Source organism: Harmonia axyridis, chromosome 6 (genome assembly GCF_914767665.1).
Source record: "Harmonia axyridis chromosome 6, icHarAxyr1.1, whole genome shotgun sequence".
NCBI lineage: Eukaryota > Metazoa > Arthropoda > Insecta > Coleoptera > Coccinellidae > Harmonia > Harmonia axyridis.
The window spans coordinates 3,768,756-3,789,277 of record NC_059506.1 but is presented as its reverse complement, the minus strand read 5'-3'; the positions used below and the strand labels follow the sequence as shown (position 1 = coordinate 3,789,277).

The window sequence follows — 20,522 nt, the reverse complement described above, 5'->3', positions numbered from 1 at the left end:
TTGCCTGGTAGTTCCAAATAAGAGTTGCTCGCAATAAGGAACCGAACAGACAAACTCCACTTGAGAAAGTTGGGTCTTAGAAATAAAATAAATTACAAATAAATCACACTCGGAAAGTATCGATGGAACACAGGAAAGTCACCGATAATACAGACAGGAATAAAACGGTTCTTACCAATCCTAAGAATTTCCCACTTCACTACACGAACTCAAATTCTTTTCGTGTACGGGCTAAGTGCAAATTCACGAATATAAAATACGGCACTAAAACGTCCAACGTTCAAAAGAAATATTGCAAACTAAAAATTAAACTTCAAATTGTTACTCAAGAAAATCCGCTCAATAACTATGAAAATATATAGCTCGAAGACGCCGACAGGAGTAAATCGGAAAATATCTTGATACTTCGAAGACACCGGCAAGAATCATCCTCCTTTTCCGAAATACTTCACTTGTAATCTCGGTTGGAAGGGGAAAATTTCGAGTCTCAAAATCGGCGGTGTGAATATGAAAAACGAACGACAACATGTAAAAAAGAACATATTGAAGAGATAACGTCTGTAGCGGTGTCGCACGGAAGTTTTTATACATAGGCTGATATTTTAAATTGCATCGTTATATTTTCATTAAATAAATAAATCAGAAATTATTCCAAATGAAAATTTCTGAATTGGACGAAAAATACCTTCACTGCTCTCAATTAAAATTTTATTTTCACCCACTCAGATGACTGGTAGAATAATGATGGAATTCTAAACCTGGGGCAAATTATACTGGGTGATTCTAATAAAATAATTATTGAATTCTAAACCTGGGTAAATTATACTAGGTGATTCTAATAAAATAATCATTGAATTCTTAACCTAGGCTAAATTATACCGGGTGATTCTAGTAACGAATTTCACTTCGTTACAACTTTGATTTAGAATATCGATCAAATTTTTATTTCAGTATAATGAGTCTTTGACATTATGAATGGAATACAACATTATTTAAGAGTCCTACGCAGGATGTCTTACACTTTGGTTATTGAGGTAATTTTCATTTAGTTACCGGCATATTTCGGGTAATATCTCATCAATACCCTGACGAAAATTGGTTTTTAGATTGTGAGGATTATCATTTTAAACAAAATGCTTCGCAAAACCCCACGAAAAATCCAAAGGCGATGAATCACTAGATCTTGGTGGCCAACTCCATCCCTCAAGGAAAGTGCCTATCGTAGGCACGTGTTTCGGGATTTCGGCCCTCATCAGTCCGGTGAAAAAGTTATAATTTTTTTTTGTATTACCATATATCTGAATTTATGTTAAAAAAAACATTTTATCTCGGTCATTCGATTTGAATTATATTTTGTCAAGATTCTATACGTAGTTCGAATATTCACAATTACTCATAATATCTTGTATCTTATATTCCTTTTTTTTTCAGATGTTATTCATCAATCATTGAGAAATTATGCAAAAGAATTTTATCCGCACTATAGACTGCGCATATTGCACTCTATATCTGTTAATATAGTGTCACCTGAGGACTGTGAGGTAGGTAGAATATCAGTTTAGGATTTTGCATGCTTGGGGAGAATAAAGTCCTAATTCAAAATGAATTGAACTGAAGTTACAATGAATATTTCCCTCCTGTCAAAAATTCTATGTATATGGAGAACAATTATCGAAAATTACAGCGATAATTGCATTGTAGGAAGCGAAACAGCACTGCGATAATTGTTCTGTTCATAGATGCATAGTTTCTATGCATCTTACACAGTTCGAATCTATGGCAATAGGTCCTTGTTGAGTTTTCTTTATTCTAGCTGAAGGAAGTACGAAGTGACTTATTTCACGTGGGGCACTCTGACCTCACAGGATAATGCCATACATGGCCAAACTATGGAATGATGAGTACTATACGAGCCTCGCAAAATTGGCATTGGAAATTTTTCTCATCTTTCTAATCATTAAGGTAGAAGTCGATAACTTTCGACACAACTTGGTAATGTGATTTTTCCAGCTCAGATTTGACTCGAATTCTACCCCTAAATATACAATATTCGAGCCTTCATCCGTTTTGTTGGTGAAAACAATTTTTTGAAGTATCCATGAACAAACCGTTGACTGAGACCAACTTTGGGCACTAGCTTCGCTAATTTTTATTTTCTCAGCAAGCTTGATCTAGACATTGACTCGTTAAGGATGGAAGTGCACATGTTTTGTCTGCTGGAATGTTATCGAATATATAATATCATTGATGAACAGGATGAACAAGACTGGGTCTTGAACCGAGCCCTGAGGCACACCACATTCCACCTCCTGAAGGCTGCAGACCTCTCCATTTCTTGTTTCTGATTTATATCGACGACCTAGTGGATGGCGTGACGGCGGATGAAGAGGTGCTTTTTGCCGATGACGTCTCATTCCTGAATAGAGCAAAGGATAGAAAGTTACTCCTAAATAAGTCAGCTAATTCTATGGAAGGGGCTGTTCAATGGTTTAACAACAATGAGTTAAAAGTTAATACGGACAAAACACAGGAATTAGTAATAACTACAAAATTCCACAACATTGAAAATATTAATCTACTGGGAGTAACAATTGGAGGGAATTTGACTTGGACACAACATATAAATGAGTTATGTAAGAAGCTTTCGACTGCTATATTCTCCATAAGACAGATCAGGAACTTACTGACTGAGAAAGAAGCGCTTCTCACCTATTTCACGCAATTCCATGGAAGAATGACCTACGGTATAATCCTCTGGGGGTCGTCTCCCGATGCTGATAGGATCTTCATAAAGCAGAAGTATGCCCTAAGAGTGATGTTTGGGGTTGATCGGATGACCAGCTGCAGGCCGTATTTCAAGAGATATGGCATACTCACTGCTCCATGCTGTCATATTCTCGAGTGCCTCCTGTATGTCCATAAACATAAGAACACCCTTTTGAAGCACTCCGCTGTACATGACCACCAAACAAGAACCAGAGACAAAATTGTTATCCCCATGCATCGACTGAAGAGGACGCAGAATAACTACATTTTCCACGGAGTGAAAATGTATAATAAACTTCCAGAAGGGGTCACCTCACTTCGAGATGAAGCTTTCAAGAGGATGGTCAAGTCGTTGCTTGCCAGGAATGCCTTTTATTCGATAGATGAGTTTATGTCTCATCGGTTCTAGTCGGTCAGACTGTATGTCTCTATATGTTATATGTCGAATTGTTTTATACATGTATATATATATGTATATTTTGTAAGTTATTTTTACTCTTGTATGCTATACAATTATTTTGACATGCCCTGTAAGGTTTTTTGAGGGAAATAAATAAACTATGAACTATGAACTATTTCGCCTCACAGCCTGGTGTCTGTTCGACAAATAAGATTTAAACAGTTCAAGTGCCCTTCCTCTCACACCACAGTAATGCAGCTTTTTAAGCTTCAACCCATGGTCTACACTCTACACTATCGAAAGCCTTACTTAGGTTAATACAGGTCATTTCATGTTCAAAGATGGCTTGCTGAACCACCGACGATGGTGAACGATCTGTTCGCCTAAATTCGACAGTTATTCCAGAAAACATCAGCAAAGTCAGTGAAATAGCTGTCGTTAATTGACGTAGAAATGTAGTGGAAGATATGAGACATGACACCATATTTATAAATATGATTTGCGCCATTTTTCATTATTTCAAATTATAAATTCATGTATTCTGCAAACTGTTTTATTAAGGTGAAATTGATTTTAGATTTTCATGAGTACTAAAAAACATTCAACTAAAAGTGAAGTTTATGATAATTTGAAGAACTGGTTGAAAGAGGGGTTGCTCCTGTCAAGTGGTGAGTTCATAACATTAAAAGGGAATACCACCACGTGACTGCTCAGTTCAAAACGAAATTATAAATTCTATCCCATACAACCAGCGATTTTCATGGGGTTCTTATTGATTCGTAAAGAGAAAGAAGATACTGTACAAACTTTGGTCTTCGTTAGAGCGCTAGAGGGCAAATAAATAGGTATAGTATATCCAAAGAGGAAGCCAGAATATTTCAATTATACAAGGATTGTCCAAGTTTTGCTAACAATACTCTCAAATAAACCCTGGTATTTAGCAAATCGTCTTGGAAACAAGAATGTTCCGATTCGATTCTTCTTATTGGCTGAATATTCCCCGTTCCACTTCGGGGGCGTTTTTGGTTACACTCATTGGCTGCATCTATCACTTATTAATTACTTCCTAATGATTCGCATAGACCAGTGTTGTCCATAGCGGTTTTATTGAAATGCATTTTTACTTAGTTTTAGTTCGTGATGTTTTTAATGATTTCGACTCTGATGTTTGGCAAAATTCTATGGCTTATGTAAAAAAAGATGAATATTTCACGATCAGATATATTCCTCAATTTACTTTCAAAGTCAGTAATGATACGGCGAGTTCTGAAGGAAATGATTTCGCATCCTAAAGATGTTCATACCAGTGTAGACAAAATTTTTGGTGGATTAAGAAAAGGTCTAAGTGTTATATATCAACCAACAAATGTTTTATTATATTTTCTGATTTTATCAATGTTATTTCATCATGTAGAATAGGCTCTCCAATTTGCTACTTCAAAATAGCAGCTACGTAGCCAGATTTTTGTCTTAGATGGATTAGATTCTTCGTCGTTTTCTTCAGGTTTTCTCTTTCGTTTTACCAAGTGAGTGATGTCAGTTGCTTTTTGTGAAGTACTACTACTACTACTGGCACCGTCTAAGATTTTACTAGCTAATTCTGGTTGCTTCATTAATTCTTCCAATTTTTTTAATGTCTCATCAGTGAATGCTGCTCAAAAAATCAATCAAATATTTCATAGAAAATAAAAATGTTTCACCATATCTGCCATCAGTCGAGACAGTTATAATAATAGGTTAAGTACCTATATCTTTGAATATTCTGAATACGAAAAATTAAAGGGTTATCAAGGAAAAACTTGAACTAAGGAAATACCAAGATTTCTAACTGAGTGGAGTAGTCTATGACTTCCTGAAAACATAGAAACTAAATTCTATTTTGGATAACAAAATTTGACATTTCATGAAATGTCATCAATTATTCGTAATTGAAAATTTTATTGGTTTATGGATTTGTAAACCATCTTAACGAACAATTATTTACAATTCATGAAATTTCGACTTTTTAGTTTCTTTCTCTGTTTTCTGGAAGTCATAGAGCCTACTCCATTCAATGAGAAATTGCAGGTTTTAAAAAGCGTGCGCCTATGGTTTATGACTGTGTTGCAATAATATCTGGCCAATCATTTTTATAGACTAGTTCAAGTGACTTTGGATATACTATACCTAATGTTTGATTGATAAGTGGAAAGCCACGTGGTGGTGATCCGTCTTAAGGATATTTGGTCGTTCAAACTGCAGGGTTAAAATATTGAAATCAAGCTACCTATTTGGACTAGCCCAACTTTTGCTATATTTAGTTAGACTTTATCAAAGCATTAATTTAATTTAGTCGAATAAACAAGGGTTGTTTAGGTAGACAGAACTCAACTGTAACACCTTCATTTCCAACTGAAGAGTTGATGGTGTTAAAAGTCAAATAGTACATTTAATTCAACTCCATCAGGCTTCATTAGGAATACAATACTCTTCGAAATAATTCACTGTTCAACTCAGATCAATATGAAACATTTCACCAAAAATCGTAGACTGGTGGTGTAAGGATCAAAAAGCGGGAAAGTGATGCTATGAAAGTTCCCCGACGTTAAGGAAATAAATTTTTTCATCCTTAGGGACCAAGGCTTTACAAAAGTTATGGAACGTAATGATTCGAAACATTTATAATTGAAAAAGGGAATTACGAACTCTACTTTAAGTGAGTCACTAAAATGTATCACAGAATAATAGCCAGGCATAATTTAAACAAACACCTTGTTACATGAATTAATTTTTACCCTGTAATTTGAACTCCAAAAGTTTATTGAAGGACGAGAAAGCACATAATCCATTTGGAATATGTTTCCTCAAAATCTCTAAGCTAATAATCATTTTCAGGAGAAAAATGGACGGAAAGAAGAAAAATCTTGACGAATGCATTTCATTTCAACATTTTAAAAGATTTTGTCAATGTTTTCAATGAGGGAACTGCAAACACAGTGGATTTGATATCAACGAAATGTTCAGAACCCATTGAAGTCGGTCTAATAGTTGCGGAATTCACTCTCAAAAGCATATGTGGTGAGTTTTCAAAGTTGTTAAGTTGACTATTTTATTCTGTAGAGTACGACAACCCTCTACGAAATTTTCTCAATTTTAATATACAGTTATAATTATTATTTCCATGAATTGGGGTTGTTAAAACTCCAGTAGACTTCCGGGAACTGCGACCAAATTGATATTTTGTTCTTAACCCTACCTATTCATACAAACCCAGGGAGGTCGTCGATACTGTTAACGAAGCCGACGACATCCTTAGGAGCCTTGGCAATTACTTCGTGAGTATCCAGAATTGACTTTCCAATGTGAGTGGTTTTTAGGCCAGTCACCCCTGGGTATTTGCACACTATGTGTTCGGTTGTTTCTACCTCCTTTCCACAGAGCCTGCAGATCTCATCTGCTGACTTAGGCCCATGCGTCACAAACGGTATTTGCACCGACAGTATCCTGTCAGCAGTCCAAAATTACCTGAAGTTCAGCTCGTGATAGCTTCAAGAGCTTCCTTGTATAGTTCACTGATGGAATACTTCAAGAAATGGAGATTCAAAGTGAACACATCGAAAACAGTTGCAATCTACTTCGGAGGAACAACAGTAAAAAAAGAGAAAGCAGGAAACGTCAATATAGAAAACCAGACGATAGAATGGAAAAAGGAAGCAAAATATCTGGCAGTAATACTGAATGAAAGGATGAATTTTAACAAACAGATAGAAGAAAACAGTAAAAAGACAAGGCAATTGCACGGCAGACTGTACCCATTGCTCAACCCTAGAAGTAAACTTTCCTTAGACAACATGCTGAAGGTAATAAAAATAGTGCTAATACCAAGCATTACGTATGCAGGAGTTACCTGGTACAATACGAAGGACAATAATAATGATCAGTTGCAAAGTACGCTAAATTCAGTAATAAGAACAGCGGTTGGCGCCCCATGGTATATAACTAACCAAAAAATCAGAGAAGAACTGAAATTTGAAACTATTGAAGAAATAGTCAATAAACAAAGAAAGAAGACAATAGAGATGCTGAAAGAGCACGAGAATAAGGAATTAAAAAAGATAATACAAATCAAAATAAGAAAGACAGATAAGGGGAAATACCTCTTTCAAAGAAATAAATAGAAGAAAAAAGTGACATGAAATAGGGAGGAAAGCCTCCCGATCAGACAACAGCAGAAAATAGGAGAAATGAAATTAGAGGCGAAGGGAATGTAAATTCCGGGCCTTAAACAAAAAGAAGATCTGAGGTATGTTTCAGTGAAAACATCACAAATTTATTTGCCTGAGCAAGATCCGGAGTATTCCTCCAGAGGGTTTTCTATTGTTCCACCCCATTGTTGGACTGCTGCCGTATATATCATAGGTATTTTCCAAGCCCACATACAGTTAAAAGTTGACAATATTCTTGATCGTTCTGATTAGGCTAGATATAGGGGAAACAATAGTTGAGACAATTGTACGAGTAGGTATTTATATTTCCCATATCTTCTATATCGACCAAATAGTGAGCAAACGATCGAAAAACGCAAAGCCTTCTAGCAATTTTTTTTCATCTTGTAATATCGATATATATTTTTCAGAAACTGCTATGGGTTACAAATTGAATACACAAGAAGAACACTCGAGAAATTACATAAAGGCGGTACACGAAATCGAGAAATTATTTCTACATAGAATGATGAGACCATGGCTTCAAATACCACTTATTTATTGGTTCTCCCCCATATCTAGAACAGAAGCCCAAAAGCTGAAGGTTCTGCATGGATTCACTAGAGCAATAATCAAAAAACGTATGGATTCGTTTGAATGTGATGTAATTTCTTCCCAATCCGATGAAAGATCAGAAGACAAACTTCAAAATAAAACAAAGCGACGACGACTGGCATTTCTTGATGTTTTGCTGCAAGCGAGGGCACTTGATGGATCAATAGATTATGAAGGGATTTGCGAAGAAGTTGACACTTTCATGTTTGAAGTAAGTGATTCACTTTTTGTAAACTTCAAATCAACAAACACTAACCACTTGTCACACTTGTGTTTTTAATTTTTTTTTCATTCTCAATTGTCATATCAATATAGAAAATTATGTGATGAAAAAGATTTTTGGAAGACCACTGTTGGCGAAAAGGGCAGAAGTCAGATAAAGAGATTTTTTCTCTTTCTCAGACGTCCCCTGATCTCAATCGAATTGATAACTGTTCACTTCATTTTCAACTGAAGAATTGATGGTGTTAAAAGTCAAATACCACATATGATTCAACTTCATCAAGCTTCATTAGGAATACAATACTCTTCAAAATAATTCACAGTTCAATTCAGATCAGAATGAAACATTCCACCAAAAATCATAGACTGGTGGTGTAGGAATCAAAAAGCGGGAATCTGATGCTATGAAAGTTCCCCGACGTTTAGGAAATAAATTTTTTCGGCAACCGTCCGGGAAGTGCTCACTTCCCGGACGCTTTTTCTCTGAGAAAGTAGCATTTCCCGGCCTAGTCCGGAAAGTACGTACTTCCCGGACTAGGCCGGAAAAGAATCATAGAATCCATAGCAACCGAGATAACGGCTGACAGTTCATATGAAATTAGTTGTCAAAAATTTGCATGTTTTTTGATCGCAATCGCAATAAAATATGTAAAGCAGCAGCGATAGTGTTATTTTACATGGTTGCCGAAAAAATATTGTACGCAACACGCCCGAAAATGGTTTTTTTGGACTCGCAGACTTCCAGGACTCGCTTACGCTCGTCCTGGAATTTTGTCTATTCGTCCAAAAAAACCCTATTTTCCGGACTTGTTACGTAAATTACTATTTCATCCTTAGGGACCAAGGCTTTACAAAAGTTATGGAACGTAATGATTCGAAACATTTATAATTGAAAAAGGGAGTTACGAACTCTGCTATGAGTAAGTGACTAAAATGTATCACAGAATAATAGCCAGGCATAATTTAAACATATACATGATTTGAAAAATACTACAATATAAAAGTAAAATATATACATATGCAGGGTAATTCACGGCAATAGACTATTAGACGTTTATGGAAAACTATACATATACGATTCTACGTATAAAAAGAAGGGGTTACTTAAGCAAACCCCATGCCCCTTTTTAAGCAACTGAATGCTACTGAAAAAGGTTCAATGTCAAAGGCTCTAGAAATACTATTGCACTCAATAATTTGCTACAAATGGATGATCTAAAACTTATAACAGGCAACAAAAACCACTTGCAAATTATGGTCAAACTGGTGGAAAATTTTCGTAAGACGTGGGAATGAAATTTGGACTGGACAAGTGTCGTACTATGAGCGTAGTGTGAGGAAAATCCAAGATGAACCAATCGCTCTTTTCAATGGACAAGAGATAGAAATAATGAAATCGGACGATTTTTATAAATACCTAGGAATGAAACAAAACCGACGAATAAACCATCAAAGAATGACGATAGACTTAACAACTTAGTTCATTAGGATTATCAACAAAATTTTAAAAACAAACCTCAACAGCGAGAACATGACGAGAGCTATCAATACATATGCATGTTCAATTCTAACATAATCTTTCGGTATAATTCCATGGAACAAAACAGATATAGAAAACTTGCAACGCAAAATGAGAACCTTGATGATAAAAGCACACAAGCACCATCCGAAAAGTAGCATAGAGAGGACGACACTGCCGAGGAATTAAGGAGGCAGAGGTCTGCTAGACATCATGGAACTTGCCCATGGCAAATTAAATGCCTACGAATATACTTCAAAGACAAATCAGGCACGTCAGAGATCTACAAAGTACTGTGTGAAGCAGATGAATCAACACCTTTACAACTGCACAAGGAGCAATTGTCATACAACCACTAGACATTTCAAGAAAAACTGCAAAGAAGGAGAGAAAAGCCCCTACATGGGTACATTTCAACGAGGTGAACCAGGATCATCCCGACTTTGAAGCGTCGAACTTTTGGCTCACATCAGGTGCGATGTATCCAGAAACAGAAGGATTTCTTTTAGCCATCTAAGATCAAGTGATCTCAACGAGAAGTTACTGCAAGCATATCATAAAGGATCGAACTATTACTGACGATCGATGCCATTATGGGTGTCCAACGAATGAGACAATCCAACATATCACAACAGGATGTCAAATGTTTGCAGGAAATAAATATAAAGAGCGACACGATGCAGTAGGAAAGATACTACACCAAGAAATGGCAACCAAATTAAAACTAATTCTTTCTGAAAAAGTGCCATACTCCAAGTACCGACCGGAAACCATCCTGGAAAACGAACGCTATAAGCTGTACTGGGATCGTACAGTTTTGACTGATAAAACAGTTCCTCACAACAGGCCAGATATACTGCTAGTCGATAAACACCAGAAGACAGCAATACTCATCGACGTAGCAATACCAAATAACAACAACATACGTCAAATAGAGGTCGAAAAAATATCAAAATATAGGGACCTCGAATTTCAGATAAAGCGTGAGTGGGGAATGATATCAACGAAAACTATTCCAATTATCATCTCAACAACTGGAATAGTACCCAAAAATCTCAAGAGAAATATCAAGCTACTAGACTTAGTGAGTATATTTGTAATATAATGCAAAAAGCTGTTCTTTTAGGTACTGCAAGAACGTGAGAAAATTCCTAGGAAGCGGCAGACAGGTCCAAGGATCGCGAGTAAAGGGACCAGAAGTTCGACGAGAACCAGGGGGACCACAAGGACCGGACACGACCGAGCTCTACCCTTCTGATATTTTAAATATCTGGGATTGAGTGAATGTTCCTCTTAGCGAGGAGTGAGAAGCCGACGGCGAGGAGAAATCCTACGCATATAGGCTAAAGTCGGGGATAATAATATGGTTTATTCTGTAAGCTACAGGGTATAAACATATAATCACAGGCGTGAGCCTTACGTGATAGCTTTCGTAGTTTCCGAGTTTTCATTCTGATTTCGGACCGGATGGCACCGCGTTCGAATCCCACCACTGAATATTCGACAATTTTTTTTCGTTGATGTTATCGTGTTTTTTTTACTAGTTTATATATTTTGTGCTGAAAGAGGAAATTATAAAACACAGTGTGAAATTTGCTGTGATTCTTGAAGTTGATTAATTTCATCTTGATTTATTTTCATTTATCATCTGCTCTTGTTGCTTTTTTCAATAATTCATTCTTAGCTCTTCATAACTGAACTTGAGCTTGAGCATAGTCATTTCTCTGAAATCTTGATGAATTTATATTTTTTTCGCAGATATGGTTTGAGCTAAATTTTTGTTTTTTAGGGTCATGATACAACAGCGGCAGCTATAGGTTTCTGCCTGATGTTGATTGCAAATCATCCTGAAGTTCAGGTGTGTAAATAACAAATTCTATACTATGAAAAATATTTATTACGATGAAAATCAGCTTCGATTGAAATACGTGAAGAATATACATTGCATGTAATTCACTCATCTTTTTTGACGCATATTTTATGGTTTATTTGGCTTTTTTCTTTCAAGATATACATGTACTCTTGCAGTTGGTCTTTTTAATTATTGGAATATCATAAAATAATGAATTTTTGAGTGGCGCATTCACATGGAGTCTATGTTTTTAAATTGGAGATACTAACAAAAATGATCATTTCAAGAGAAAAAGTACCATGAATGTAGGCTCACAGACGCTTTGTTTTCAAAATTAAAAGTGTTGAAGTTTGATTTTCTCAAGTTTTTTTCTCATAGCATCTTCCCTTCACAAGATATTCAACTTAAATTCGGCATTTCGGCAAATTCGATTCAAAGTTTTCATCGTGTGATATGCTAATTTTGAATGCAATTATATTTATTTATTTAGTTATATTTGTTCGAAACAGAGCACACTCGAGAACTTCAGTTTAGAAAAACGTGAAAAGAACCTTTTGACCAGTACTATACTTTATGATTTTTTGTGGTTCTGTCGTATTTCCTACCGATTACGGGAAAAAGTATCCATATATTCTCTAGTAATTCTCAGGAAAATCCAAATACACTGCGCAAAAGAATTTACGCACATTATGGAAATCTCAAATTTATTCTGCAACTGGAGGTATTCTCAATGATAATTATTTTTATCAGAATTATGCATGCATATGTTATCCACTTTCAACGTTTTCTTCAATACAGATGTTTTTTCCCAGCAGGAATAAAAAAAGATGAGATTATCAGATTTTGAATGTATCGGCTCCATTCTGAAATCAGTTGTTCTCGATCAATTCTAGTTATCAATAGTTTTTCTTTCGTTTGATTTTCTACACTCGATCGCTATGCAATGCGAAACACGCAATTTGACCCAAGAGGAATGTGCCCAAGCGGTAGTTTTGCTAGAAGAAGGGTGGATATACACAAGAATTGCAGAAAGGTTTGGAGTTTCCCATACAAGTGTGTCCAGAATGTTGCAGCGATTCAGGGAGACAGGTATGATTGTCCGAAGACCAGGACAGGGTAGACCACGGGTAACAACTGCCATTCAAGAACTCACTTGAGGGTTTCTTCGTTGAGACAACTCAACGCAACCGCTCGCCTCCTTCAAAATCAGCTTGAGCAAACTCATGGGGTGCAAATTAGCACTCAGACAATAAGAAATCGCCTCAGAGAATATGATTTAAGGCCTCGTGTCGCGGCAAGAGGCCCAGCTCTTACCCCAGCCCATCGAAGGGCGCGTTTGGATTTTGCGAGAGAGCATATCCATTGGGGAGAGGCTGATTGGGAAAGAGTTCTTTTCACAGATGAGTCTAGATTCTGCCTCTACCATTGTGATCGACGTTCCCTTGTATACAGACGTCCACATGAAAGATATGCTCAGTGCAATTTCCTGAATACTACTGGTTTCGGGGGAGGATCTATTATGGTATGGGGTGGAATATCTTTGATTGCTCGCACAGACCTAGTAGTCGTTGATAATGGAGCTATCAATGTAGAGTTAACTTTCATTGAAATTGAGATTTTCAGAATGTGCGTTAATTTTTTTGCGCAGTGTAATTATAAAGATTCAGATGGTAAGCTGTGATGAATAAATTAATTAAAAGTTTTAGTAGGACCTCAAGAATCACCGTGTATCTCGAGAACAAAGCACTAACAGGCTTATGTTCACAGGAATTTTTTTCTTAATATTATCGAAGGAATCTCTTATTTTCCTTTGTACTTCCAATTTAGAACAACCTGTATTCTATGTCATAGCGACAGTGCTGCAACGAGAGTTAAATCTTCATCATTTGCATTTCAATCAGACCAGAGATTTGTTCAAACGATTTCACTTTAGCACCGTTCTTCAACGGTATCATAACTCCAGTTATGTCCTTCGCATGTTATGTTTGCATATCCTTTTGATGACTCTGTATATACCTGCTACGCTCTAATTCACAGGACAACATTGTGGATGAAATGATGAAAGTAATGGATGGAAAAACGACTAATCCAAATTATGATGATCTGCAGAAAATGGAATATATGGAAAGATGTATCAAGGAAACTCTGAGGCTTTATCCAAGTGTGTTTTTCATTTCAAGAATTGCGGATGAAGACACTGTATTGAATTCGGGAATGTTGGTCCCAAAAGGAACACTCGTACATATACATATTTACGACGTCATGAGGAATCCAGAGATTTTTCCTTCTCCTGATAAATTTGATCCCGATAGATTCTTACCAGAAAACTGTCAACATAGACATCCTTTCGCATATATTCCGTTTAGTGGTGGTCCAAGGAATTGCATTGGTGAGTTATCTTTTTAAATTCAAATACTCAATATGAAGAACTCTCAAGAAAAAAATTGAATATTGAAGCTATAACTATAAAATATAGCTCCTCGTAAAGCACAGTTTTTTTTTCTTATATTGGAATTTTTCAGGTCAAAAATATGCCAACCTGGAAATCAAAGCTTTTCTATACGGAGTCCTTAGAAAATTTAAGCTAACACCTGTAGATACTCCAGAATCTCTTGTGCTAAAATCAAATCTAGTACTCAGAGCTGACAGAATCAGAATGAAATTCACACCCAGAAATCAAGAATAGCATATTACAGTTATGAATAAATAATTGTTAGTTAGTAATTAATATTTCAATATACATATACTACAATAAATAACTACTCTTTTTTGTACTTTCTCCCAATTTTAATGACATGAGATCCAGAAACATGGCAAGTCATCAATAAATAAAGAAAATAAAAAATGACCCAGGTTGAGCCCCTGGGGAACACCCAAAGAAACCTCACGAGACACATATAAAGGGTGTTTTTTTCAGAGCTATAGAATTTTAAATTCCAATAAAACAACGACGGATTATTCGATTGACATGAATTTTATTTATCCGCAAGATAATATTGTGGCATTACATTTTATATATGATTTCTGGCATATGACCGCCACAGCTGGCTCGGATGTAGTCCAAACTGGACGTCCAATTTTCGATGACTTTTTCCAACATTTGTAGCCGTACATCGGCAATAACACGGCGAATGTTGACTTCCAAATGGTTAAGGGTTTGTGGCTTATCCGCATAGACCAATGACCTTACATAGCCCCACAGAAAGTAGTATAGCGGTGTTAAATCACAAGATCTTGGAGGCCAATTCACAGGTCCAAAACGTGAAATTAGGCGGTCACCAAACGTGTCTTTCAATAAATCGATTGTGGCACGAGCTGTGTGACATGTTGCGCCGTCTTGTTGGAACCACAGCTCCTGGACATCATAGTTGTTCAATTCAGGAATGGAAAAGTTAGTAATCATGGCTCTATACCGATCACCATTGACTGTAACGTTCTGGCCATCATCGTTTTTGAAGAAGTACGGACCAATGATTCCACTCATAAAGCCCATAAAGCGCACCAAACAGTCAGTTTTTCTGCATGTAACGGTGTTTCGACATACACTTGAGGATTAGCTTCACTCCAAATGCGGCAGTTTTGTTTGTTGACATAGCCATTCAACCAGAAGTGCGGTTCCTCGCTCAACAAAATAAAATGGACGTAGTGTGCGATACGTATTCCGCACAGAACCATTATTTTCGAAATGAAATGGCACTATTTGCAAGCGTTGTTTAGGCGTGACTCTATTCATGATGAATGGCCAAAACAAACTGAGAATAAATCACTTGACAGCTGTTAAATCGGTCGCCATCTTGACCAGTAATGCCAACTTCAAGTTATATACCTCAAAAAAAACACCCTTTACTTCAATTCCCATTCAGCGAAGTTGATGTAATAACGCCAGGTATTATCTCAGATTCAGGAACTGAAGTGGTTTAACGTACGTACTATTCCAAATTATTTATCTCAAGGAAGTACTTCTTAACATTTTTCAATCCCAACAGAGATTTCTGTTGTTCCAATCCCACGGAAGGTGCTTTGGGAAAATGAACAACGATATTAGAATATGTTACCTGAATTTACAACTCCTTCTCGGATTTCTAACCAAGAAATTATAAAGAAATCATTACATTCATCATCAAATAAACCTGAGAAGGAGTTTTGCTGACATTATTTGACACAAAAAGAATTCTACCAAACCTGAAATACGTTTCTACAAGATGGATGACTCAAAAAAAAACTACTGTTTCAAATTTAATTATTTCGTCCTGGTGAGATTATAACTTGTTGAATGCAGATATTCATGTCAACACTTACCGAGTATCCCGACACAATTCTCGCCGATAAATCAAATTAAACTAATAATGTCTGAAATCTAAAACAAGGTACCTATCCTTCCTTAAGTCTCGATAACTATAGAAAATCTTTCAGAAAATTCTCTCTATACAAATTACAGCGTTCGAAAATTCCAGTAGCGTAACATGAATTTAAGCGTGCAAAATCGGTGCAACGTCATTTATTTATTTTTAGTAATTAAGATGCATAGAATCCCTGGTGTGTTTACTGATTCGATTTTGTTTCAGACTTTTTGAGAGACCCACCTGTTGCTTTGGTGTGCTGCTTCACCAGAGTTCTGTAAGGTGGCGCTCTTCAAAATTTTTCGAATTCCCGCTATCTGCCTGGTGCCGTTTGAAAAGGAAATACTGATTTTAGACACTGCAAACATTCACAATAAATTACAATTCAGTTCATATCGAATTTTTAATCAAATGAATGGATATAATGACTGACCATAGAATATAAAATATTATTGTTCTATACTCAAAGTTCACGACAAGAGCGTAGAAATGGGGGGATACTGGGGGTAATTACACGGTGTTCCTAAATTGGAGATACAAATGAAAATGCAGATTTCCGGATCATTTCAGGAAAAAAAGTCGTACAACATGAGTCCCCAAACGTTTTGTTTTGAGATACATGTGTTGAAGTTTAAGTTTTTTCTCGTATAACCTTCCCTTCACAAGATATTTAATTTGAATTGGCCATAGATATTCCAGTTTAAAGTTTTCACCATGTGATATTCTAATTTTGAATGCAAATCTACAGGGTGATATTTTTTCTGGAAGGATGCCTGCTTCCTTCCTCCAAAACTATATTCTGATGAATGGCTGTTAGTTTAGAAAAATGTAGAAAAAAACTCGGGTCCAGTACTACACTTTTTGGTTTGATATAGTTTTGTCGTATCTGCTATCGATTTCGAGAAAAAATCTCTAGTAATACTCAGGAAAATCCAAATTATTATGAAGATCCAGCTAGTAAACTCTAATGAATGAATTAATAATAAGTTTTGGTATTTATTTACCCAATCTGTAGCGAAGATTAATAAATATTTGATAAACAAGCATCACAAAAAGTACGACACACCAGAAACAACCTGTATATTGAAAGCAAAGCGTTTGTGGGCTCATATTCATGAAACATTTTTTTTCTCAAAATTATCCAAGTAATTTCTCATTTTCCTTCGTAACTCTAATTTGGGAACACCCAGCATAAGGTAAGAACAAACCGAATTAGTTATAAAAACAATTATTTCGAGTAATTTGGTTCAAACTTCTTTTTCTAACATTACAGATATGAGTAAAAGTTGCCGTCAGAAATTTTTTTTTCGATTTTCTTCCCCCAAGAATAAAAAGATCTACGTTCTTGATTCACGAGAGTCGAGAATTGAGAGAAATGTCAAATGTTTACGATGTATGCGCCATCTGAAACAGACCGCGATCCCTTGAAATCAAGTAGGTTTAAATCTGAAAACTCTCCCGTTTTGTCTGAAAGTTTCACAGGTATAAGTAGACACACCAGGTTTTTTATGCATCTTATTAGTAATGACGCAGTTTTAACTTGTCAAATATAAAAATTTGACAGCTTCAAAGGTGACAGCTGCTCAGATAGCGGACTATTAAAATAAATGAAACTCCTCTCATTATATAGGAAAACACTAAAATGAACCAAAATCCAATTGCGTAAAGAACGCCCATAGAAACCGTGAATAATAAAGTGTATTTCTTCGAATTCGTTCAACGAACAGTCAAGACTATTAGTTGAGTACCACTTTGATTGCGATGGAATGTGGAATAAAAACCTGCGCCTCTCCATAAATGACCATTGCGTACTCATCGAATGTCCCATGTCGATGACAACTAACTGTATGTCCAAATTGGTAGATATCTTCTTGGGAAATAGAATGGGTAACATACAACATGACTAATATGGAAGTCTAATGATTGCATCTGGACAAATGTTAGAAGTCATGTTGTTAGTTTAATGTTTAATCGGTTATCTCGATCGAAATGGAATGGAGAAAATTGAAGGGTGATCTTATTTGAACTGAACTTCTATACAGGGTATAGTAGAATAGACACTTCTAATGAAAATATTGAAACATTCAAGAAGCTTCTTCGCGCTGGTTCAGTAAGAGTTGAATAAATTTCATTGATCCAGTTGAAGAATGAAATTACCTTCTGCTTTATAAAGTTTTTTCATTATTCTGAACGAAAATATCAATTATTCTACAAGCGTGAGCTTTCAATTATTTTTTCGGCAACCGTCCGGGAAGTGCTCACTTCCCGGACGCTTTTTCTCTGAGAAAGTAGCATTTCCCGGCCTAGTCCGGAAAGTACGTACTTCCCGGACTAGGCCGGAAAAGAATCATAGAATCCATAGCAACCGAGATAACGGCTGACAGTTCATATGAAATTAGTTGTCAAAAATTTGCATGTTTTTAGATCGCAATCGCAATAAAATATGGAAAGCAGCAGCGATGGTCTTATTTTACATGGTTGCCGAAAAAATATTGTACGTAACACGCCCGAAAATGGTTTTTTTGGACTCACAGACTTCCAGGACTCGCTTACGCTCGTCCTGGAATTTTGTCTATTCGTCCAAAAAAACCCTATTGTCCGGACTTGTTACGTAAATTACTATTTCCACACCAATTTTAGTTACAAAGAGTCACTTTTCCACACAGTGCGGGAAAAAACCCAGCTATGAAAAGTAGCGTAATCTTCATAGCTCCCTCAATTTCAAAACTATGTGTTGCTCATACTGTGAGAATTGTATATTCCCGCACGCATACTCGACTGCTTGACCGGCAGTTTTGTACGGTAAAGTACCAGTGTCCGCACTTGTATGGAAAATAACTATTCCATATCTATAATTCGATTACGAAAGATCTTCTTTCCTGTTAAGCCCACCCAAAGTGCATCAGAGGACCGAAAAAATTCGAAATTAATTAATTTCAAGATGTTTTCGGAGTAATGTATTTCAAAAATATAGCTGAACAGCATCGGGAGAAAAAGTCTCAAAATTCACTGAAGCTGCAGATGACAAGTGGTTGCTTGCAAAGATTATTTCAATTTCCGTAATTTTATTTGAAGCTTCCTCTACTCTGCATCTCAATTCTGGGCGAAAATTTCATTCCAATCCAAAGGATTGAAGTCTGAACTTATCGATGGCCAAGCAAACTCACTTTCACAACCAACTCATCAATGCGGAAACTGTTTGTTTAACAATTAACGGACTTGTAGAGAATAATGTGTGGGTGCCTAGTTTTCCAAATATCACATGTTGTGTCTCGAGGCGAGAGGTAAGTATTTCTTCAGGAATTCGTGTGAATGTGAATTTGAAGGTAATCTATTTAAATAACGGTTTTTATGATTTTTGTGTATTTTACCAATATTCCAGCTGAAAAATAATTTGCTTTGATTTATTAAAGAGAACCAAGAACCAAGTATGATTAGTGCTGAAATTCTCAAATTATTTGGAAATACACTGGGTGTACCAGAAAGTATAACTGACCAAACTTTTGATTTTTTGTATGAAACACCTTTTTTTCATTGAATTTTCATATTGCATGAGATAACTGAACTCAAGTTTTTTGAAAGTTAGATATGCCTAAAATTTTCCATTTTTAGGACATTTCGATTCTTCATGAATTGTTTCTTGGTAAACCTTATAACGTCCAAGTGAATTAATTAATTTGAATGAGATGACGGTAAGTCAAACATACAAATTAAGGGCTTTTCTGTCTAGACAGAAGAATTATTATTCTTGATGGGAAAAAATTAAACTAAAAATTATTATGGACATAAACATTTCCATAGCAAGCAACCATCATTCCAACAATTCACAACAAATTGAAAAGATTTTGGGAATTGAAATAATTGGCAAATATAATAATATCAAACATATACCATAATAAACAATCAGAGAAAACAATTATATGTTTAACTCGGTAGCAAAGTAGATTAACTGCCTTAGCTGAATTCCTAGCCTCGCTATGCTTGTTTATGAACTATATCAGCCGCGGCAGTCAATCTGTTACTTTGCTGCCTAGTAAAACAAATATCTATTCCAATAAGAGGTTTCATTTTGATATCGAAAAAAAAGAACTAAATTTTAAGGGAAATCAATGGATGTCCTTTATGATCAATTGCAACTGACTTCTTTGACTTTTCATTTAGATTCGAACAATATAATAAATGTTCTTGAAAATAAAGGGTCATGTTATTATCACTATTATTATTATAAACTTTACACGAGTTGAGGCGAAGCCTATTAACTCACAAATTTTGTGAGAATACATAATAAAATGAAGCTTGTTATGAATTATTTTTCATAGGGAAATTTTCGTTTCTGATGATGACAACATCATTGTTGATGTGATAAAGCATCATAAAATAAAATTGAAGATTCTGTGAATGTAGATATTTTCACCTCCAATGAATTATTTTATATCCAAAACTAAAGTCTCATGCAAAAAACAAACTTAACAAGGTGATATTGGTAGAAATTCAAGGTCTTATAGTTTTTCATTCTTAGTTCAATTTTTAGAATTTTTCAGTGAATTGTAGATATAATCATTAATTTCCTCTTGCATACTCACTCTTGTATGTTAAATACTGGCTTACAATATTAACTACACAG

At 35.7% G+C, this 20,522-nt stretch overlaps 1 protein-coding gene across 1 annotated transcript in view; it reads left to right on the top strand.

Annotated features, from left to right (window-relative positions):
• Positions 1-14,311, top strand: part of LOC123683178 (cytochrome P450 4C1-like) — a 28,246-nt gene extending 13,935 nt beyond the window's left edge. Inside the window, exons 2-8 of the mRNA XM_045622089.1 lie at positions 1,432-1,541; positions 3,744-3,834; positions 6,041-6,223; positions 7,782-8,176; positions 11,496-11,564; positions 13,596-13,947; positions 14,081-14,311. Of these exons, the coding sequence (XP_045478045.1) occupies positions 1,432-1,541; positions 3,744-3,834; positions 6,041-6,223; positions 7,782-8,176; positions 11,496-11,564; positions 13,596-13,947; positions 14,081-14,244 (1,364 nt within the window). The 3' untranslated portion in view covers positions 14,245-14,311. The remainder of the gene's footprint in view (positions 1-1,431; positions 1,542-3,743; positions 3,835-6,040; positions 6,224-7,781; positions 8,177-11,495; positions 11,565-13,595; positions 13,948-14,080) is intronic.
• Positions 14,312-20,522: the final 6,211 nt, after the last annotated feature.